The 15,384-nt window shown below is 50.0% G+C and overlaps 1 protein-coding gene across 1 annotated transcript in view; it reads left to right on the top strand.

Moving 5' to 3' along the window:
- Positions 1 to 316: 316 nt before the first annotated feature.
- BSN (bassoon presynaptic cytomatrix protein) overlaps positions 317 to 15,384 on the top strand; it is a 49,119-nt gene continuing 34,051 nt past the window's right edge. The window contains exons 1-2 of the mRNA XM_011939309.1: positions 317 to 366; positions 1,791 to 2,199. Coding sequence (XP_011794699.1) covers positions 317 to 366; positions 1,791 to 2,199 — 459 coding nt within the window. The remainder of the gene's footprint in view (positions 367 to 1,790; positions 2,200 to 15,384) is intronic.

The raw sequence follows: 15,384 nt of genomic DNA, 5'->3' as shown, positions 1-15,384 counted from the left end.
TTAGAATCTTCTCCTGTCAGTCAGACCCTGGGGCACTGAGGCAGAAGCTACCAGGGCAGTCTCCTGCACAGGCTGGGCCTCCACACTGCTCTCAGCAAGTCAGCCCTGTTTCCTGAGTGTCGGCATTCACCCCAATGAGTACAGACTAAAGCAGGAAGAGAATTTCAGGGAAGCAGTATAAAGCATTGCCTTTGGCTTTTTGTGCTCATCCTCTTTCAAACTGGAAAAGAGGAAAATTGCAGAGATGAACTTAAGTTGGGTCAGAGGAGAAGGAATATATGATTGACTTTTAGCCTGACAATTTGCATTCTACCTCATGGAACTACCCAACACTGCTGGCTCCTCTGCAGCCAGATTGGGATGGAGGTGAGGGTTAGACGCATTGGATCTCACTCAGTGGTTCCTCAAGGCTGGATCCTGGAACTCCAACCCCACCCAACTTCACACTAGTGGAAAAGTAACACTCTATCCCATCTTGGTAGATTTAGTCTGGCATCAGGCTTGCCAGAGGGCTACCAGAAGGAAGGCTCCTTTGTGTAGAAGCAGGCCCCTGGTACAGGAGATGGCATTAACTAGGCATTGCAGTATCCCCCATCCCCAGCGATCTAGCTTCAGCCTCTGAAGGGGTTCAAGGCAGGATATAACAGATCGGCCAGTATAGTATCTCAGTATAGTAACTTGGGCTCATGTTGGAATCACCTAGGGAAGAAAAAATACTAATGCCAGGGTCCTGCCTCCACAGATTTTTATGTAATTCGACTGGGGTGCAGTCTGGGAGTCAGAATTTAAAAAATCACCCTAGCTATTTCTTTATTATTATTATTATTATTATTTGAAACAGAGTCTCACTCTGTAGCCCAGGCTGGAGTGCAGTGGCACTATCTCGGCTCACTGCAAGCTCCACCTCCTGGGTTCACGCCATTCTTCTGCCTTAGCCTCCCAAGTAGCTGGGACTACAGGCGCCCGCCACGACACCTGGCTAATTTTTTGTATTTTTAGTAGAGACGGGGTTTCACTGTGTTAGCCAGGATGGTCTTGATCTCCTGACCTCTTGATCCGCATGCCTCAGCCTCCCAAAGTGCTGGGATTCCAGGCATGAGCCACCGTGCCTGGCCCTCTTTTTTTTTTTTTTTTTTTTTGAAGACAGGGTCTCACTCTCTTGCCCAGGCTGGAGTGCGGTGGCATGATCTTTGCTCACTGCAACCTCTGCCTCCCGAGTTCAAGTGATTCTCCCGCCTCAGCCTCCCATGTAGCTGGGATTACAGGTGTCACCACCAAGCCCGGCTAGTAAGTTTAGTAGAGATCGAGTTTCACCATGTTGGCCAGGCTGGTCTTGAACTCCTGACCTCAAGTGATCTGTCTGCCTCGGCCTGCCAAAGTGCTGGGATTACAGGCTTGAGCCACCACACCTGACCTATCCAGGTATTTCTAATGTGTAGGTTTAGAATCTTGGTACTCAAAGCATGGGCCTCAGACCAGAGTATTGGCATCACCTTAGAGCTTCTTACAATGCAGACCCTACTCAGATCTACTGAATCAGAGTCTGTACTTTATCAGAATGTGAGAGGACATGTTCTGATCCTGCCTCATGCCCTGGTGCCAAGGGTTCAAGTTGGAGATGCTTGTCAAGGCTCAGCACAGGACACAGCAAATGAGGGCCATGATGATTCTTCTGGGCAGGAGGAGGAGGGTGGTGATGGGGCTTGTCAGGGTCACCTAGCTTGGTAGAGACCTCTGCAAGCTGATTCTCTAAGATGTATCTCTAACAGTCATTTTCAATGTCATTTCAGCACTTCCCGGAGACTGGACCCCAAGGAACCCCTGGGTAGCCAGAGAGCAGCTTCCCCAGCTCTGAAACAAGCTTCTGCTACCACTCCTGGCCAAGAGAGCCCCCGGGAGACAGGGGCACAGGGACCAGCAGGCCAGGAGGCTGATGGTCCCCGCAGGACACTGCAGGTAGACAGCAGGACGCAGAGATCAGGGCGGTCCCCCTCAGTGTCACCGGACAGAGGCAGCACCCCCACATCACCCTACTCCGTCCCTCAGATCGCTCCGCTTCCCAGCAGCACGCTATGTCCCATATGCAAGACTTCGGACCTCACGTCGACCCCCAGCCAGCCAAACTTCAACACCTGCACCCAGTGTCACAACAAGGTCTGCAACCAGTGTGGGTTCAACCCTAACCCTCATCTCACCCAGGTAACCACCTCTGCGCCGGCTCCCCACTCACCTGCCACCTCATTAGCATGCCTCCCCTGGTTTCCTTCCCCTCTTTCACCAACTCTTTTCCTGGTCATTTCCCTTAATCGCCAGCATCTGTGTCCTCCTGCGGGGATGTGTCCTGGTTCCAAGATGTGGCAGCAAAGAACAGGGCCTGGCCCCAGATCTCCCAAGGGATTTCTGCATCTCCTGAAAGCTTGGGCAGAGTCTGAGAGTAGAAGATACTTTCTAACCTGGTCCAAGTCTGGAAAAATGGCCTTCGTGAGGACCAAATTGTTCTTATGAACAATTTTTCCCAATGGAATTCATTTGGAGTGGGCCATGAGCAGCTATAGGATACAGAGGGAGGCAAATTTCCCTGACCTAGGCCAGAAGGCCTCTCTCTTTGACAACAGTCTCTAGAGGGGGATGCTGGTGAGGGGAGAAAGGTTTCATGGGAGGCAGGAAACTGCTCTGGGAAGCACCTCTTCTGGGCTTTAGTTCTAGTCAGCTGGGGACCTGAGGTGGTGGGGCAGCTACCCCATCCCTAAAGAAATGACCTTGGGGTAAAGAACCAGGCTGGGAACCAAGCATTCACCAAGGATGACAGTGTCCCACACTCGCCAAGGGGCCACTGTAAGAGCATTTCTGTGAGTTTGGCTTCTTTTTCACCCAAGAGGACAAGAGGACTCTGGGTCCACAGCCCCAGCCTGGCTTTGTTCAGTATGCTTTCAATGACTGTGGGATGTCTCACCAAGTGAGTCGAGGCCGTCGCTTTAAAATGAACAGAGTAGGTCTGCTGATTTCCTCCTACTCCTCTGGGAGTGGAAGCCTCTGTTTCTCCCCACAAGGATCTGTTTTTGGATAAAATGGAGAGAGGCTGGCTGCAGGCACGGGCATGGCTGCCTCTGGAATTAACAGCAGCTGGAGCTGTTTGGACCATGTGGGAGGGGGCTGAGTGAGAATAATTGTTCACAGGTCAGGGTCTATATATGCCATGAGGTGCTGTGGGTGTGGGACGTGTGGTTTGTGAGAGGTAAGTGTGAGATTCTGAGGAAGGAGCCGTCGGTGTGGGGAGATGACTCAGTGCCTTTGGAGTCGCTCCTGGAGTGTGGGGGCTTCCTGAGGAGGCGTGCACACTCGTGATTATTGCATCTGTGATTAGAAACAGGCCATCCTGCACTGTTCAGTTAGGTAAGTGCTTGCTGTTCAGAATTTAGAACAATACGATTAAGGCCAGGGAAGCTCACCTGTGTGTTTCTGCCAGTGAGAAGCCAGAAGCCCCTCACTGGAACAGGGAGGCTTGGCAGGTGGACTGTACCACTATGGGACATCCCCTCCTCATGCTGGCCTTGCCCCTTTGGGTTCCAGCTCCCTTGAGATGCAGCACAGCACCTGGACAACTCCAGGTGAGGTGGGTGGGGATAAGGAAGAGTCACACATGGTGGCCCCAGGCTCCTGGCGGGCATCCCATTCCTCACCAAACCATGGCCCCTGCCTGTAGGCTGTCCAAGCCCAGGACCTTCAGTGAGGTGGGAAGGGAGCCAGTCTTTGGCTGTGCCTGGAAAAACAGCAGAGTAGGAAGACCTTGGAGACACTCAGTTCATCTGCCTCATTGTGCTGGGAGGAAGCTGAGGCTCAGGGCCAGGAGAAGATGGGGCCTCACACTTACTGCAGATCCATAGTGTTTTGTGAAGGGTGGGTCTCAGCCAAATACTTCAAACAAATGCTGGGCCGGACAAATGAAATGTTTCTTTACTTTCAGTGTCCTGAGGGGCACCACAGAGTTCCAGGACAGGACTGTGGTTGGCAGCCTTTCCCAGACTTGCTTTCACAGAACATCTTGGGAGCTGCTGTTCCATGGCACCCAGTTTGGGAACTGCTGACCTGGTCCCTTCTCCAAGTTCACACGTGGTGAATACCCTTTTGTGCTGGGATTTTCAGGTAGAACCTTCACTTCTCCAGAGTTGGCTTTCAGTGTTGTCCTTGTCAAGGAAAAATAATCCTTGGTACATCTTCCCGAGGGGTGGCAAAGCATAATTCTCGAACCAGTGCAGTTGTTCTTCGTCACTTTGCTAAGAGCAGGTTCACCTTCCTGGTCATGCTTCCATGTGATGAGAAAACAGGTTTGCACGCTTTGCTCACACACCTACTGTTAGATCTGTTCTAGTCAGACTACATCTGTCCTGGCCACTTCTTTTTTTTTTTTTTTTGAGGCGGAGTCTGGCTCTGTCGCCCAGGCTGGAGTACAGTGGCCGGATCTCAGCTCACTGCAAGCTCTGCCTCCCGGGTTTACGCCATTCTCCTGCCTCAGCCTCCCGAGTAGCTGGGACTACAGGCGCCCGCCACCTCGCCCGGCTAGTTTTTTGTATTTTTTAGTAGAGACGGGGTTTCACCGTGTTAGCCAGGATGGTCTCGATCTCCTGACCTCGTGATCCGCCCGTCTTGGCCTCCCAAAGTGCTGGGATTACAGGCTTGAGCCACCGCCCCCGGCCTGTCCTGGCCACTTCTAACTTGATGTTATGTCAGCCAAGAAGGCTGGGAGTGCCCTGGTGTCTGTGGGCTGAACTCCTGCCTGGTCTGAGGTTCTGGGCATGTGTAAGGGGCTGATTCTGAAGTTAGGTGTCTGGGTGACAGGGGGTCAGAGAGAGTGACTTTTTCCAGGAAACTCAGCTACAGTACTCACTTTCTTTTTCAGTTCCTCACTTCCCAGAGTGGCCCAATCAGAGTAGAAAAAGATAGGGGTACTGCCAGTCCCAGCGCAGATGCACTGCAGACACTGGCCACTGGAGAGTGTCCTGGGGACCCTGTGTGGACTGGGGAGTGTGCCTGGAGCTGCTAGTGTAGTCACTCTGAGCCTGGTTGAGGAGGTCCGGCAGCCTGGGTGCTGTGTCCAGGGCATGTCGGCAGGATGCATTGTTCCTCAACTTTCCAGTGGACAGAGGGATATAGCAGTCCCAGAGAAGGATGTGGGCCACACAAGTGACATGGAGGCTTTCAGGGACTCTCCATGACCACTAGTGAAACTGCTGGGAACTTTGAAATGTGACCACAGAAAATGGAACTTTGTTCATGTGTGTCACTAATAGAGACTCACTGGCTGGTGTGGAACTCAAGCTGCTGCATAGATCTGGAGTGTGATTGAACAGTTGTGCCGAATGGCTGCATGAGGACAAATGCACAGAAAGGAGGGGGAAGAACTTGGCCCCACTGGGCAGTGGTCACCAGGACTTGGTGTTTTTGTTTCTGTGTATGATGGCATCAGTCAGAGTTATTACTTTAGCTGAATGCTGCAGAAACAGCAGACCAGGTCTGGAGATGGGAATCACACACAGTTAGCCCCATTTGGCTAGAAGCAGTGTCTGAGATCTGGAATCACTGTTTTTCTGGACAGCGGACCCAAGTTTCCCCTATCAGCCCTAGGCTGCTGGAGGGCTACTATACTCATACAGACTGACATGGTACTCACCATTCTGCCCATCCAGCAGAGAGGAAGAGGCCTGCCCATGTAGTTTGGTGGGTTTCTGAGAGCCTGGAGCATGTTGAGACTGCATGGAAATTGGGGAAGAAGCTCAGAGCACAGTCCCTGTTTACAGATGAGGAGACTGAGTCTTAAGAAGTCTTGGCTTATTCTGGGTTATTCTGGAGCAAAAGAGCTGTGGACCTAGACCAGTGGCTTGGTCTCCAGCTTTCCCCCAGGGATATGCAGCCTCATTTTCCCCATTCATAGTCCATTTTGCTCAGGCTGAAGCTGGTTCAGAACAAATAGGGCAGTCCCAGATACTCTTCTTGGTGGAGGCCATTTCTTTCTGGATTTCCCCAGTCCTGGTAGCTCAGGGTAAGTGAGTAATTTAACTTGTCCGAAACCACAGAGAAAGACTGGGTGTTTCTGTTTGAGGCCTGAACATTTCTCACTACTCACAAGAGATCCTCCCTCTGACAATGCACTGATGCCAGGGGGCTAGAGGTGTTAGCATTCAGTCCTCACTGATGAGGAGAAGGCAGGAAGACCATTCTCCTTTTCTCTCTATAGATGTGGGGTTTTGGACAAGTACTTGAATTTCCTGAATGTCAAATTTCTCTGAAGGAAAAGCAGGAATCCAGGGATTGGCGTCGGTGGCTTTGCTAATGCCCATGCCTGCTCAGGCCTGTGAGTTCACCTCTCCATTCTTTAGTGACTTACACGTAGGCCCGGAACCCCTTTCTGCACCAGAAGGGTGGCCCGTGTTGCCCTTATTAGGCTTCTATTCCGACAGCTGGGAGGGGGAGACAAGGCATGGGCCTGAGCCTGCTAAGTAGAAGATGGGAAGGTGCAGTTGGGGTGGGCAGTAGGGATGGGAGTGAGTTGCTGGGGAATATGAACCGTGGCCTGGGGCAGGCACAGCCTGCTTCTTTAGGCCTCTCAGGGGCTTCCAGACCCCACTCAGAGCAGCCCCAGAAGCACATCCTAGCCTGGAGCTCCTCCAGATGCCAGTCTGTCCTCATCCTCAGAGCGGCATCCCAGGAGTGAGTGTGGTACAGAGGCAGGGTTGCCTGCATGCCCGAGCCTCCAGTCTGATCAGCTGAATCCTCCCAGAGCACCATCTAGAGTGAAGGGGCCCACGCTCTGCCCCTGTGGGGAGCAGCAGAGCTGCCACCCCATCCCCAGCCTTCCAGGCCAAGGTGGTCCATCTGCCTCCCACCACCCTTGCTCTAGTCAGAATTACTTATAAGCCTCTCTAGGAAAACTACAGAGGAGTAAGCATGGTCTTCGCTCACCCATTCCAAGGTCTGGACTTTGCTGAGGCCAAGCCAAGGATGTTTAACCCATACCATCCCCTACTGCTTACCCAATGGCAAGCCATGAGCCTACGCAGTATCCCAGGGTGGGCGGCGTGGAGAAGGGAGGGAGAAAATGCAGGGACTCTGAGCCTCTCTCTCTCCTGCCTGCATCCTACTGCTTTCCGGCAAGGGCCAGGGCACCAGATGGCTTGGGGGTGGTGCTGTGAGTTCAGCACAGATCCCTTTGCTGCAGCCAGCAGCCTTGTCTCATTCCCTCTGCTCCCTTCTGGTCACACTGCTGCCTGGGCCGGAGAGGAATGAGGAGCAGGTTTCAGGATATGGGACCAGCAGTGTACTGAGGGGAGGTAAAGGTGTCTTCCTCTTTCCTGGGCCCAGGGGTGTGTCTGCCCAGCCTTCCAGTGCTCACCTCCAAACAAAATGGAAGTGGATCTCTAGGTGGTAGGCTCTCCAGGAGGCCTTTCTCCCACCGAATAGCTAGTCCTTGGGCAATTTGCTTTAGAGTAGCCACTTTGACCTAAACAGTCTCCAAGTCAATAGAGAAATGCTCTCCAAACTTCAGTCACTCTGGAGCAGCCAGCCCTATTGCTTAGTACATGCCCTGAGGTGGTCCATGTTCCCCGAAGACAGGACCTTTGGCCTGCTTACTTGCTTGGATCATGCAGGGTGGAGGCCAGAGCCACTGGGGCCATGAGGAGACAACAGGCATGGAATTCTACCTTTTAGTTATGGAAGAGGGCCATAAGTTAAACTAAGAATGAATGTAAAATTAATTCAGATCTGAAAATATGAAATTTTACTCCTAAAACACTTGTTTTCATATCTAAGGGCAAATGAAACAGAATAAAAAGAAAATGCAGTAAAAATGGTAGAGAAAAAGAGAAATCCATAAATAAAGTAGGAGTGGGAAGAAGGGGAAGAAGGCACAAGAAGGGGAGGCAGGAAAAGGAGGTGATGGAAAGACAGCCAGAGGCAGGAAGAGGCAGGGAACAGGAAATCTTGGTAAAGTTCCCAGTTGCTGGCTGGTAACCTGTTGGTTTTGCTGCTTCTACTCTTTATTTTGCTCAGCCTTTGGCCTGGACAGGCATGCTTAACCTACTGAGTCAGAGGGCAGCCCTCTCCCTTCTTCCTGTCCTTGCCTCCCTCCACAGTGCTTTTCAGTCCTACTGATAGTCGGGAACTGTCCCAGACACTGGAGAAACCAGTAGAAATGAAACAGATGTGCTACTCAGCTCTGTGAAACCTTCAGGCCAGTGCAGGAGGCACCACTGCCACCAAGAACCACACAAGCAAACACACAATCACATCTGGGGTCAAGGAGGGGAAGGTTGTGGGGGGTGCTGTTGGTACGATGCTGAGACAAGATTCCTGGGAGTAGCTGGGCATGGTGGCTCACACCTGTAATCCCAACACTTTGAGCAGCCAAGGTGGGCAAATCGCTTGAGCCCAGGAGTTCAAGACTAGTCTGGGCAACAACATGGTGAAACCCCATCTCTATAGTATTTGGGAGGCTGAGATGAGAAGATCACCTGAACCTGGGAAGGTCTAGGCTGCATGAGCCAATGATCATGCCACTGCCCTCCAGCCCAGGCGACAGAGTAAGACCCTGTCTCAAAAAAAAAGAAAAAAAAATTATTGGGGGCTTCTCCAAAGAGTGAGCATTAGGCTGTAGAATGTCAGAACTGCTGGACAGGAGGCAGTTGGAAAAGAGGAGGCCTGAGGGGAGGTGCTTGGTCCATGTGAGGGCTCGGGAGCAAAGGTCCAGGACAGCTGTACCACAGGACAGGACCAGAAGGCATGCAGGTCCTGCTGGGATTGCTGGTGTCTCCTGATGCAGTCCCAAGGTTTGGGAAGGTGGAAGTAGGAAGGTCAGATGTGTGTTTAAAACACCCCTCTGATGCAATCTCAAGGGCCCTTCAAATAGCCAAAACAATTGTGAAAAAGAAGAAGAAAGCTGAAGAACTCATACTTCCTGATTTCAAAACTTACTACAAAGTTACACTAATCAAAACAGTATGGTACTGGCATAAAGAGAGACATATATATGGAGACCAATGGAGTAGAATACATAGCCCAGAAATAAACCCTCACATATATGGTCAGATGATTTTTGATAAGAGTGCCAAGACCATTCAGTAGGGAAAGAACAATCTTTTCAACAAATGGTGTTGGGAAAACTGGATATCTACATGCAAAAAAATGAAGTTGGACCTTTTCCTTACATCATATACAAAAATTAACTCAAAATAGATCGAATACCTAAACATAAGAGCTAAAACTATAAAACTCTTAGAAGACAACATAGGGGATAAGCTTCACAATGTTGGATTTGGCAGTGATTTCTTGGGTATGACACCAACAGCACAGGCAACAAAAGAAAAAATAGACAAATTAGACTTCATGAAAATTTTAGAATTTTTTACATCTGAAGGCACTATCAACAGAGTAAAAAGGCAACCCACAGAATGGGAAAAAATACTTGCTAATTATGTATTTGATAAGGGATTGATATCCAGAATATACGGAGAAGTCCTACAACTCAACAACAAAAATAAACAAACTAACAAAAATCCAGTTAAAAGTGGGTAAAGAGGCCAGACACAGTGGCTCATGCCTGTAATCCCAGGACTTTGGGAGGCTGAGGCAGGTGGATCGCCTGACCTCAGGAGTTTGGGACCAGCTTGGGCAACACGGCGAAGCCCCATCTCTACTAAAAATACAAACATTAGCTGGGCATGGTGGTGGGCACCTGTGGTCCCAGCTACTCAGGTGGCTGAGGCAGGAGAATCGCTTGAGCACAGGAGGCAGAGGTTGCAGTGAATCAAGATTGCACTACTGGGTGGTAGAGCCAGACTGTGTCTAAAAAACAAAGGGTGTGGGGCAAAGAGGAGTCAGGTGTGGTGACACACACCTGTAGTACCAGCTACTTGAGAGGCTAAGGCAGGAGGACATCTTGAGCCTAGGAGTTTGAGACCAGCCTAGGCAGATAGCTAGACCCTATCTCTGAAAAACAAAATGGGCACAGGACTTGAAGAAACATTTCTCCAAGGAAGATACACAAATGATCGATAACCTCCCAAAAGATACTCAACATAGGTTGGCTGTGGTGGCTCATGCCTGTATTCCCAGCACTTTGGGTGGCCGAGGCGGGTGGATCACCTGAGGTCAGGAGTTTGAGACTGGCCAACATGGTGAAACTCCATCTCTACTAAAAATACAAAAAGTTGGCTGGGTGTGGTGGTGGGCACCTGTAATCCCAGTTGCTCAGGAGGCTGAGGCAAGGAGAATCGCTTGAACCCGGGAGGCGGAGGTTGCAGTGAGCTGAGATCACACCGCTGCACTCTAGCCTGGGCAACTGAGTGAGACTCTGTCTCAAAACAAAAAAGAAAAAGAAAAAAAGAAAATATATTCAACATGACTAATCATTAGACAAATTCAAATTGAAACTACAATGAGATACCATTTCATACTTGTTAAGGATGGCTGCTATAAAAAAAAAACAGAAAATAAATGTTGGCAAGAATGTGGAGAAATTGGAACCCTTGTGCACTGTTTTTGGGAATGTAAAATGGTACAGCCACTCTGGAAAACAGTATAGCAGTTCCTCAAAAACTTATAAATAGAATTACCATATGATCCAACAATTCCACTTCTGGGTATACACTCAAATGAATTGAAAGGAAGGTCTTGAAGAGATATTTGTACACCCATGTTCATGGCAGCATTTTTCACAATAGCTTAAAATGTGAAAACAACCAACAGCCCATTGACAAATGAACAAATAAGCAAAAATATATATATATACATACATGCACACAATGGAATATCACTCTGCCTTAAAAGAGGAAGGACAATCTGACACATGATACAACATGGACGAACCTTAAGGACATTATGCTAAGTGAAATAAGCCAGTCACAAAAAGACAAATATGAGGTAGTCAGAGTAGTCAAAGTCACAGAGACAGAAAGTAGAATGGTAGTTGTCAAGAGCTGGAGGAACGGGGAGCCGGGTGCGGTGGCTCACGCCTGTAATCCCAGCACTTTGGGAGGCCGAGGTGGGCGGATCAGAAGGTCAGGAGATCGAGACCAGCTTGGCCAACATGGTGAAACCTCATCTCTACTAAAATACAAAAAAAATTAGCCGGGCGTGGTGGCCCATGCCTGTAGTCCCAGCTACTTGGGAGGCTGACGCAGGGGAATTACTTGAACCCGAGAGGTGGAGGTTGCAGTGAGCTGAGATAGTGCCACTGCACTCCAGCCTGGTGACAGAGCAAGACTTTATCTCAGAAAAAAAAAAAAAAAGAGCTGGAAGAATGGGGAGTTTCATGGGCACAGTTTCAGATTTACAGGATGGAAAGAATTACAAAGATGAATGGTAGTGATGGTTGCACAGCATTATGAATATATTGCCACCGACCTGTACCATTTAACTTAAAAATGGTTAAAGTAGTAAATTTAACTTAAAAATGGTTAAAGTAGTAAATTTATGTATATTTTGCCATAATAAAAACAATGCAAATTTTTGTTTATTTGTTCGTTTGAGACGGAGTCTTGCTTTGTCGCCCAGGCTGGAGTGCAGTGGCGCAATCTCGGCTCACTGCAACCTCCACCTCCAGCCTCCTAAGTAGCTGAGATTACAGGCATGTGCCACCATGCCCGGCTAAGTTTTGTATTTTTAGTAGAGATGGGGTTTAACCACATTGGCCAGGCTGGTCTCGAAATCCTGACCTCAAGTGATCCACGCACCTCACCCTCCCAAAGTGCGTGAGCCACAGTGTCTGGCCAAAAATAATGCAAATTTTAAAAACCCTCTGGAAATAGAGGTGATGGTTACACATTATGAATTTTTTTTTTTTTTTTTTTTGAGATGGAGTCTTGCTCATCGCCCAGGCTGGAGTGCAGTGGCGCGATCTTGGCTCACTGCAAGCTCTGCCTTCCGGGTTTATGCCATTCTCCTGCCTCAGCCTCCCGAGTAGCTGGGACTACAGGCGCCCACCACCTCGCCCGGCTAAGTTTTTGTATTTTTAGCAGAGACGGGGTTTCACCGTGTTAGCCAGGATGGTCTCAATCTCCTGACCTCGTGATCCACCCGCCTCGGTCTCCCAAAGTGCTGGGATTACAGGCGTGAGCCACCGTACCCGGCCACATTATGAATTATTAATACCACTGAACTGTATACTTTAAGATGGTTAAAATGGCAATTTTGCATTTATTTTAACACTGTATATGTGTGTGCATATATATACATATACACTAAAACAACACACATACACACACACACATATATATACACCACCACCACCCCCCCGGCAGCTGCTATGTGAAGAACAGCCTGTAGGGGTAGCGGGTGGGCGCTGGGAACCAGAGTGGCAGAAGGGGCTGAGGCTGAGGCTGGGGTAGTGGCGATGATGACTGCGAAGAGCCATGAGAGATTCCTGGTGTGTTTGGGTCCCTAAACAGACAGAAATGGATTGGATGTGGAGGGTAAGAGATGGAGATAGGGTATTTTTCTGTTTGGGCCATTACCAAGTTGAAGGTGCCTGACACATCTAAGACCCTGGCATGAAGCAGGCAGGTTGGGACGGAGACTTCTGTTTCATATTCACAAGCATATAATGACATTTAAAGTGCCATAGAAGAGATGTGGACAGAGAGAAGAGGTGCCAGGATCTGGGCTCCTCAGCACTGAGAAGAACCCAGCAAAGGTGGCTGGCAAGGATAAGCAAAGAAGAGTAGAAAGGCCAGCAAGTGGAGGGCCGAGGGATCCAGGAGGGGAGAATATCTGAGCAGTAGTGGGGAGTCAACTGCCAAGAGCCCATCACGGGAGCTCTTGATGCCTTGCTGGGTGGAGCAACACGGAACAACCCGGTCAACAACTCATTTTTATCCCCAACGTCATGTTATGAACATTTTCAAGCCACAAAATTGTTGAAAGAATTGTACAAGGAACACCCACAAAGCTACTATCTGGATTTATAATGAACCCCTCCTCTCCTGGCTTTATCACATATCCATTCTACCATCTATTTATTTTTCTGTCTGTCCATCTATCCATACATCTTTTTGTTGAATGTCAAAGTACATTGCAGTGTGCTAGGCATGGTCGCTCATGCCTGTAATACCAGCACTTTGAGAGGCGAAGGTGGGAAGATTGCTTGAGCCCAGGGATTCAAGACCAGCCTGAGTAACATGGTGAAACCCTGCCTCTACCAAAAAAATACAAAAATTAGCTGGGTGTGGTGGCACCATGCCTGTAGTCCCAGCTACTCGGGAGGCTGAGGTGGGAGGATCACTTGAGCCTGGGAGGTGGAGGTTGCAGTGAGCCGTGATCATGGCACTGCACTTCAGAACTAGAACCTGTCTCAAAAAAAGAAAAAAAGTACATCGCCGATATCAGTATACTTCCCACTAAGCACTTCACCAAGCGTATCATTAACTAGAGTTCAGTATTTATTTAAGGTTTCTTTTTTTTAGGTAAAATTTACATATAATGCAATGTACAGAGATTAATTATTCCGGTCGGTGAGCTTTGAGAAGCGGTCTGCAGCTCAGCCTCATGGGGGTTGCAGGTCATCTGGAGTGACCATGGGAGTCATTTAGCGGGAGTTTAAGAGGTGAGGGCCAAGGACTTGCAAGCCAGGATAAAGGGGCCTGGAGGGAGGGCAGCAGAAGCCAGGAGGGAAAGCCGGGGATGAACCAAAGGGTCCTGGGGGTTTTAAGGAGAAGTTGAGGCTAGTCTAAGGGTCCAGCCTCTCCTGGAGAGTGTGACTGGGGACTAAGAGGAATGTGTATGGGGAGGGTGCGGGGGAGATGGCCGGTCATGGATGGGGTGTGTTACAGGGTGTACCGGATTGTCCTGTTGTTGCGGGGGAGAGGAGGCTGTCCAGAGCAGTGTGGGAGGAGTTGAGAGATATTGAGGGCAGAGAGACACATGTGTCCAGGGATCAGCAAGGGGATGGAGCCTCTCCCTGTCATGGAGATCCAAGCCAGTGAGGCCTTCTAGCCCCAGGAGCAATTAGTTTCAGCCTCCACTCCCCAGATCCTGACCTCAGGTGCTAGGCAAGTTCCCAAGACCTTCCTCAGGGCTCTGATAGATTGGCACAGGCCTCCCTTGGCTGGTCCAGCTCTGGATCAGTGTGACCCTGCCCACTGGAACCCTGTGGTACCTGCTTCCTAACCCTGAGGTCAGCCAGCTGACAGTAAGATGCTAGATGGGGCAGGCGACATGTCCATTGCTGTACCAGTGTGAATATCCAGGCCAGGCCTGACTCCCTCCCTCTCAGCTGCCACCTTAGCTGCCCTTCTGCACATTGGCCTGTCCTTGTTGTCCAGGGGGCATGGGAAGGTATGTTCCTCCTGCTGAGACCTGGTCAGTGACTCATAACCCAGAAAGGCATATAGTCACACTGGCCAGTGGGGACCTCCCAGGAACCTCTAGATTCCTGCAGGGAGGGCTCCTTTATGAGCTGTTTCTGTGATGTTTCAACTTGTACCAAAATGAAGAGCATGAATGTGGCATCAGGCATGATGTCAGTGGTGAGTGATCTGAAACAACTGAATGCCTGCTCTCCCTGGTAGGGCTGGGTCTCTCCACAGGAAGAAGGCTGAGTGACGTCTGCAACCCTCCTTTTCCTTGCTGCTGGGGGAGGTGAGAGGAGGGGAGTGGGAAGATAACTTGTGACTTCGGGGGGCTCTCAGAGCTTCCCAACAGCCATGGAGGTGACTGTGAGGTAGACTCCACCCTGTGAGCATCCTTTGGGGCCAGATATGGCAAGCAAGTCTGAGTCCCACTCTTGAGGGCTGAGACACTCTGTGTAGCCAGTGTTCCTGCAGGGAAGATGTAGAAGCTCTTCCCAGAACTGCCCTCCTTGCTCCAGAGCCCAGTAGAGGAATTAGCAGGGAGTCACCATTGCAGACAGATCATAGCTGTTCATTCAACTTAGAGTTCATATAGCCTCCAGCTTGGGCCCCAAGCCTCTGGATCCTTGGCCAGTACCACCTTAGCTGCCCTTCTGCACACTGAATAGTTTGAGTAAGGAAGCAGCTAAGAAAGACTCTTCTCAGGGAGAAAGTCCTCTCAGAGCTACAGAGCCCACCTACAGGGTCCTACCTTTCCAAGTCTCTAGCAGACTCATGGCAGAGCAGGTGGCAGTGGCTCCCTGAAAAGCCTGTAGGAAGGCTTCCTGTAGCTTCTGCTTCCCCCACCTCTTTTTTTTTTTTGAGACGGAGTCTCGCTCTGTGGCCCAGGCTGGAGTGCAGTGGCCGGATCTCAGCTCACTGCAAGCTCCGTCTCCCGGGTTCCCGCCATTCTCCTGGCTCAGCCTCCCGAGTCGCTGGGACTACAGGTGCCCGCCACCTCGCCCGGCTAGTTTTTTGTATTGTTAGTAGAGACAGGGTTTCACCG

Source organism: Colobus angolensis, unplaced genomic scaffold (assembly GCF_000951035.1).
Source record: "Colobus angolensis palliatus isolate OR3802 unplaced genomic scaffold, Cang.pa_1.0 Scaffold18, whole genome shotgun sequence".
Lineage (NCBI taxonomy): Eukaryota > Metazoa > Chordata > Mammalia > Primates > Cercopithecidae > Colobus > Colobus angolensis.
The sequence above is the reverse complement of the archived record's forward strand: the minus strand, read 5'-3'. Positions and strand labels throughout refer to the sequence as shown.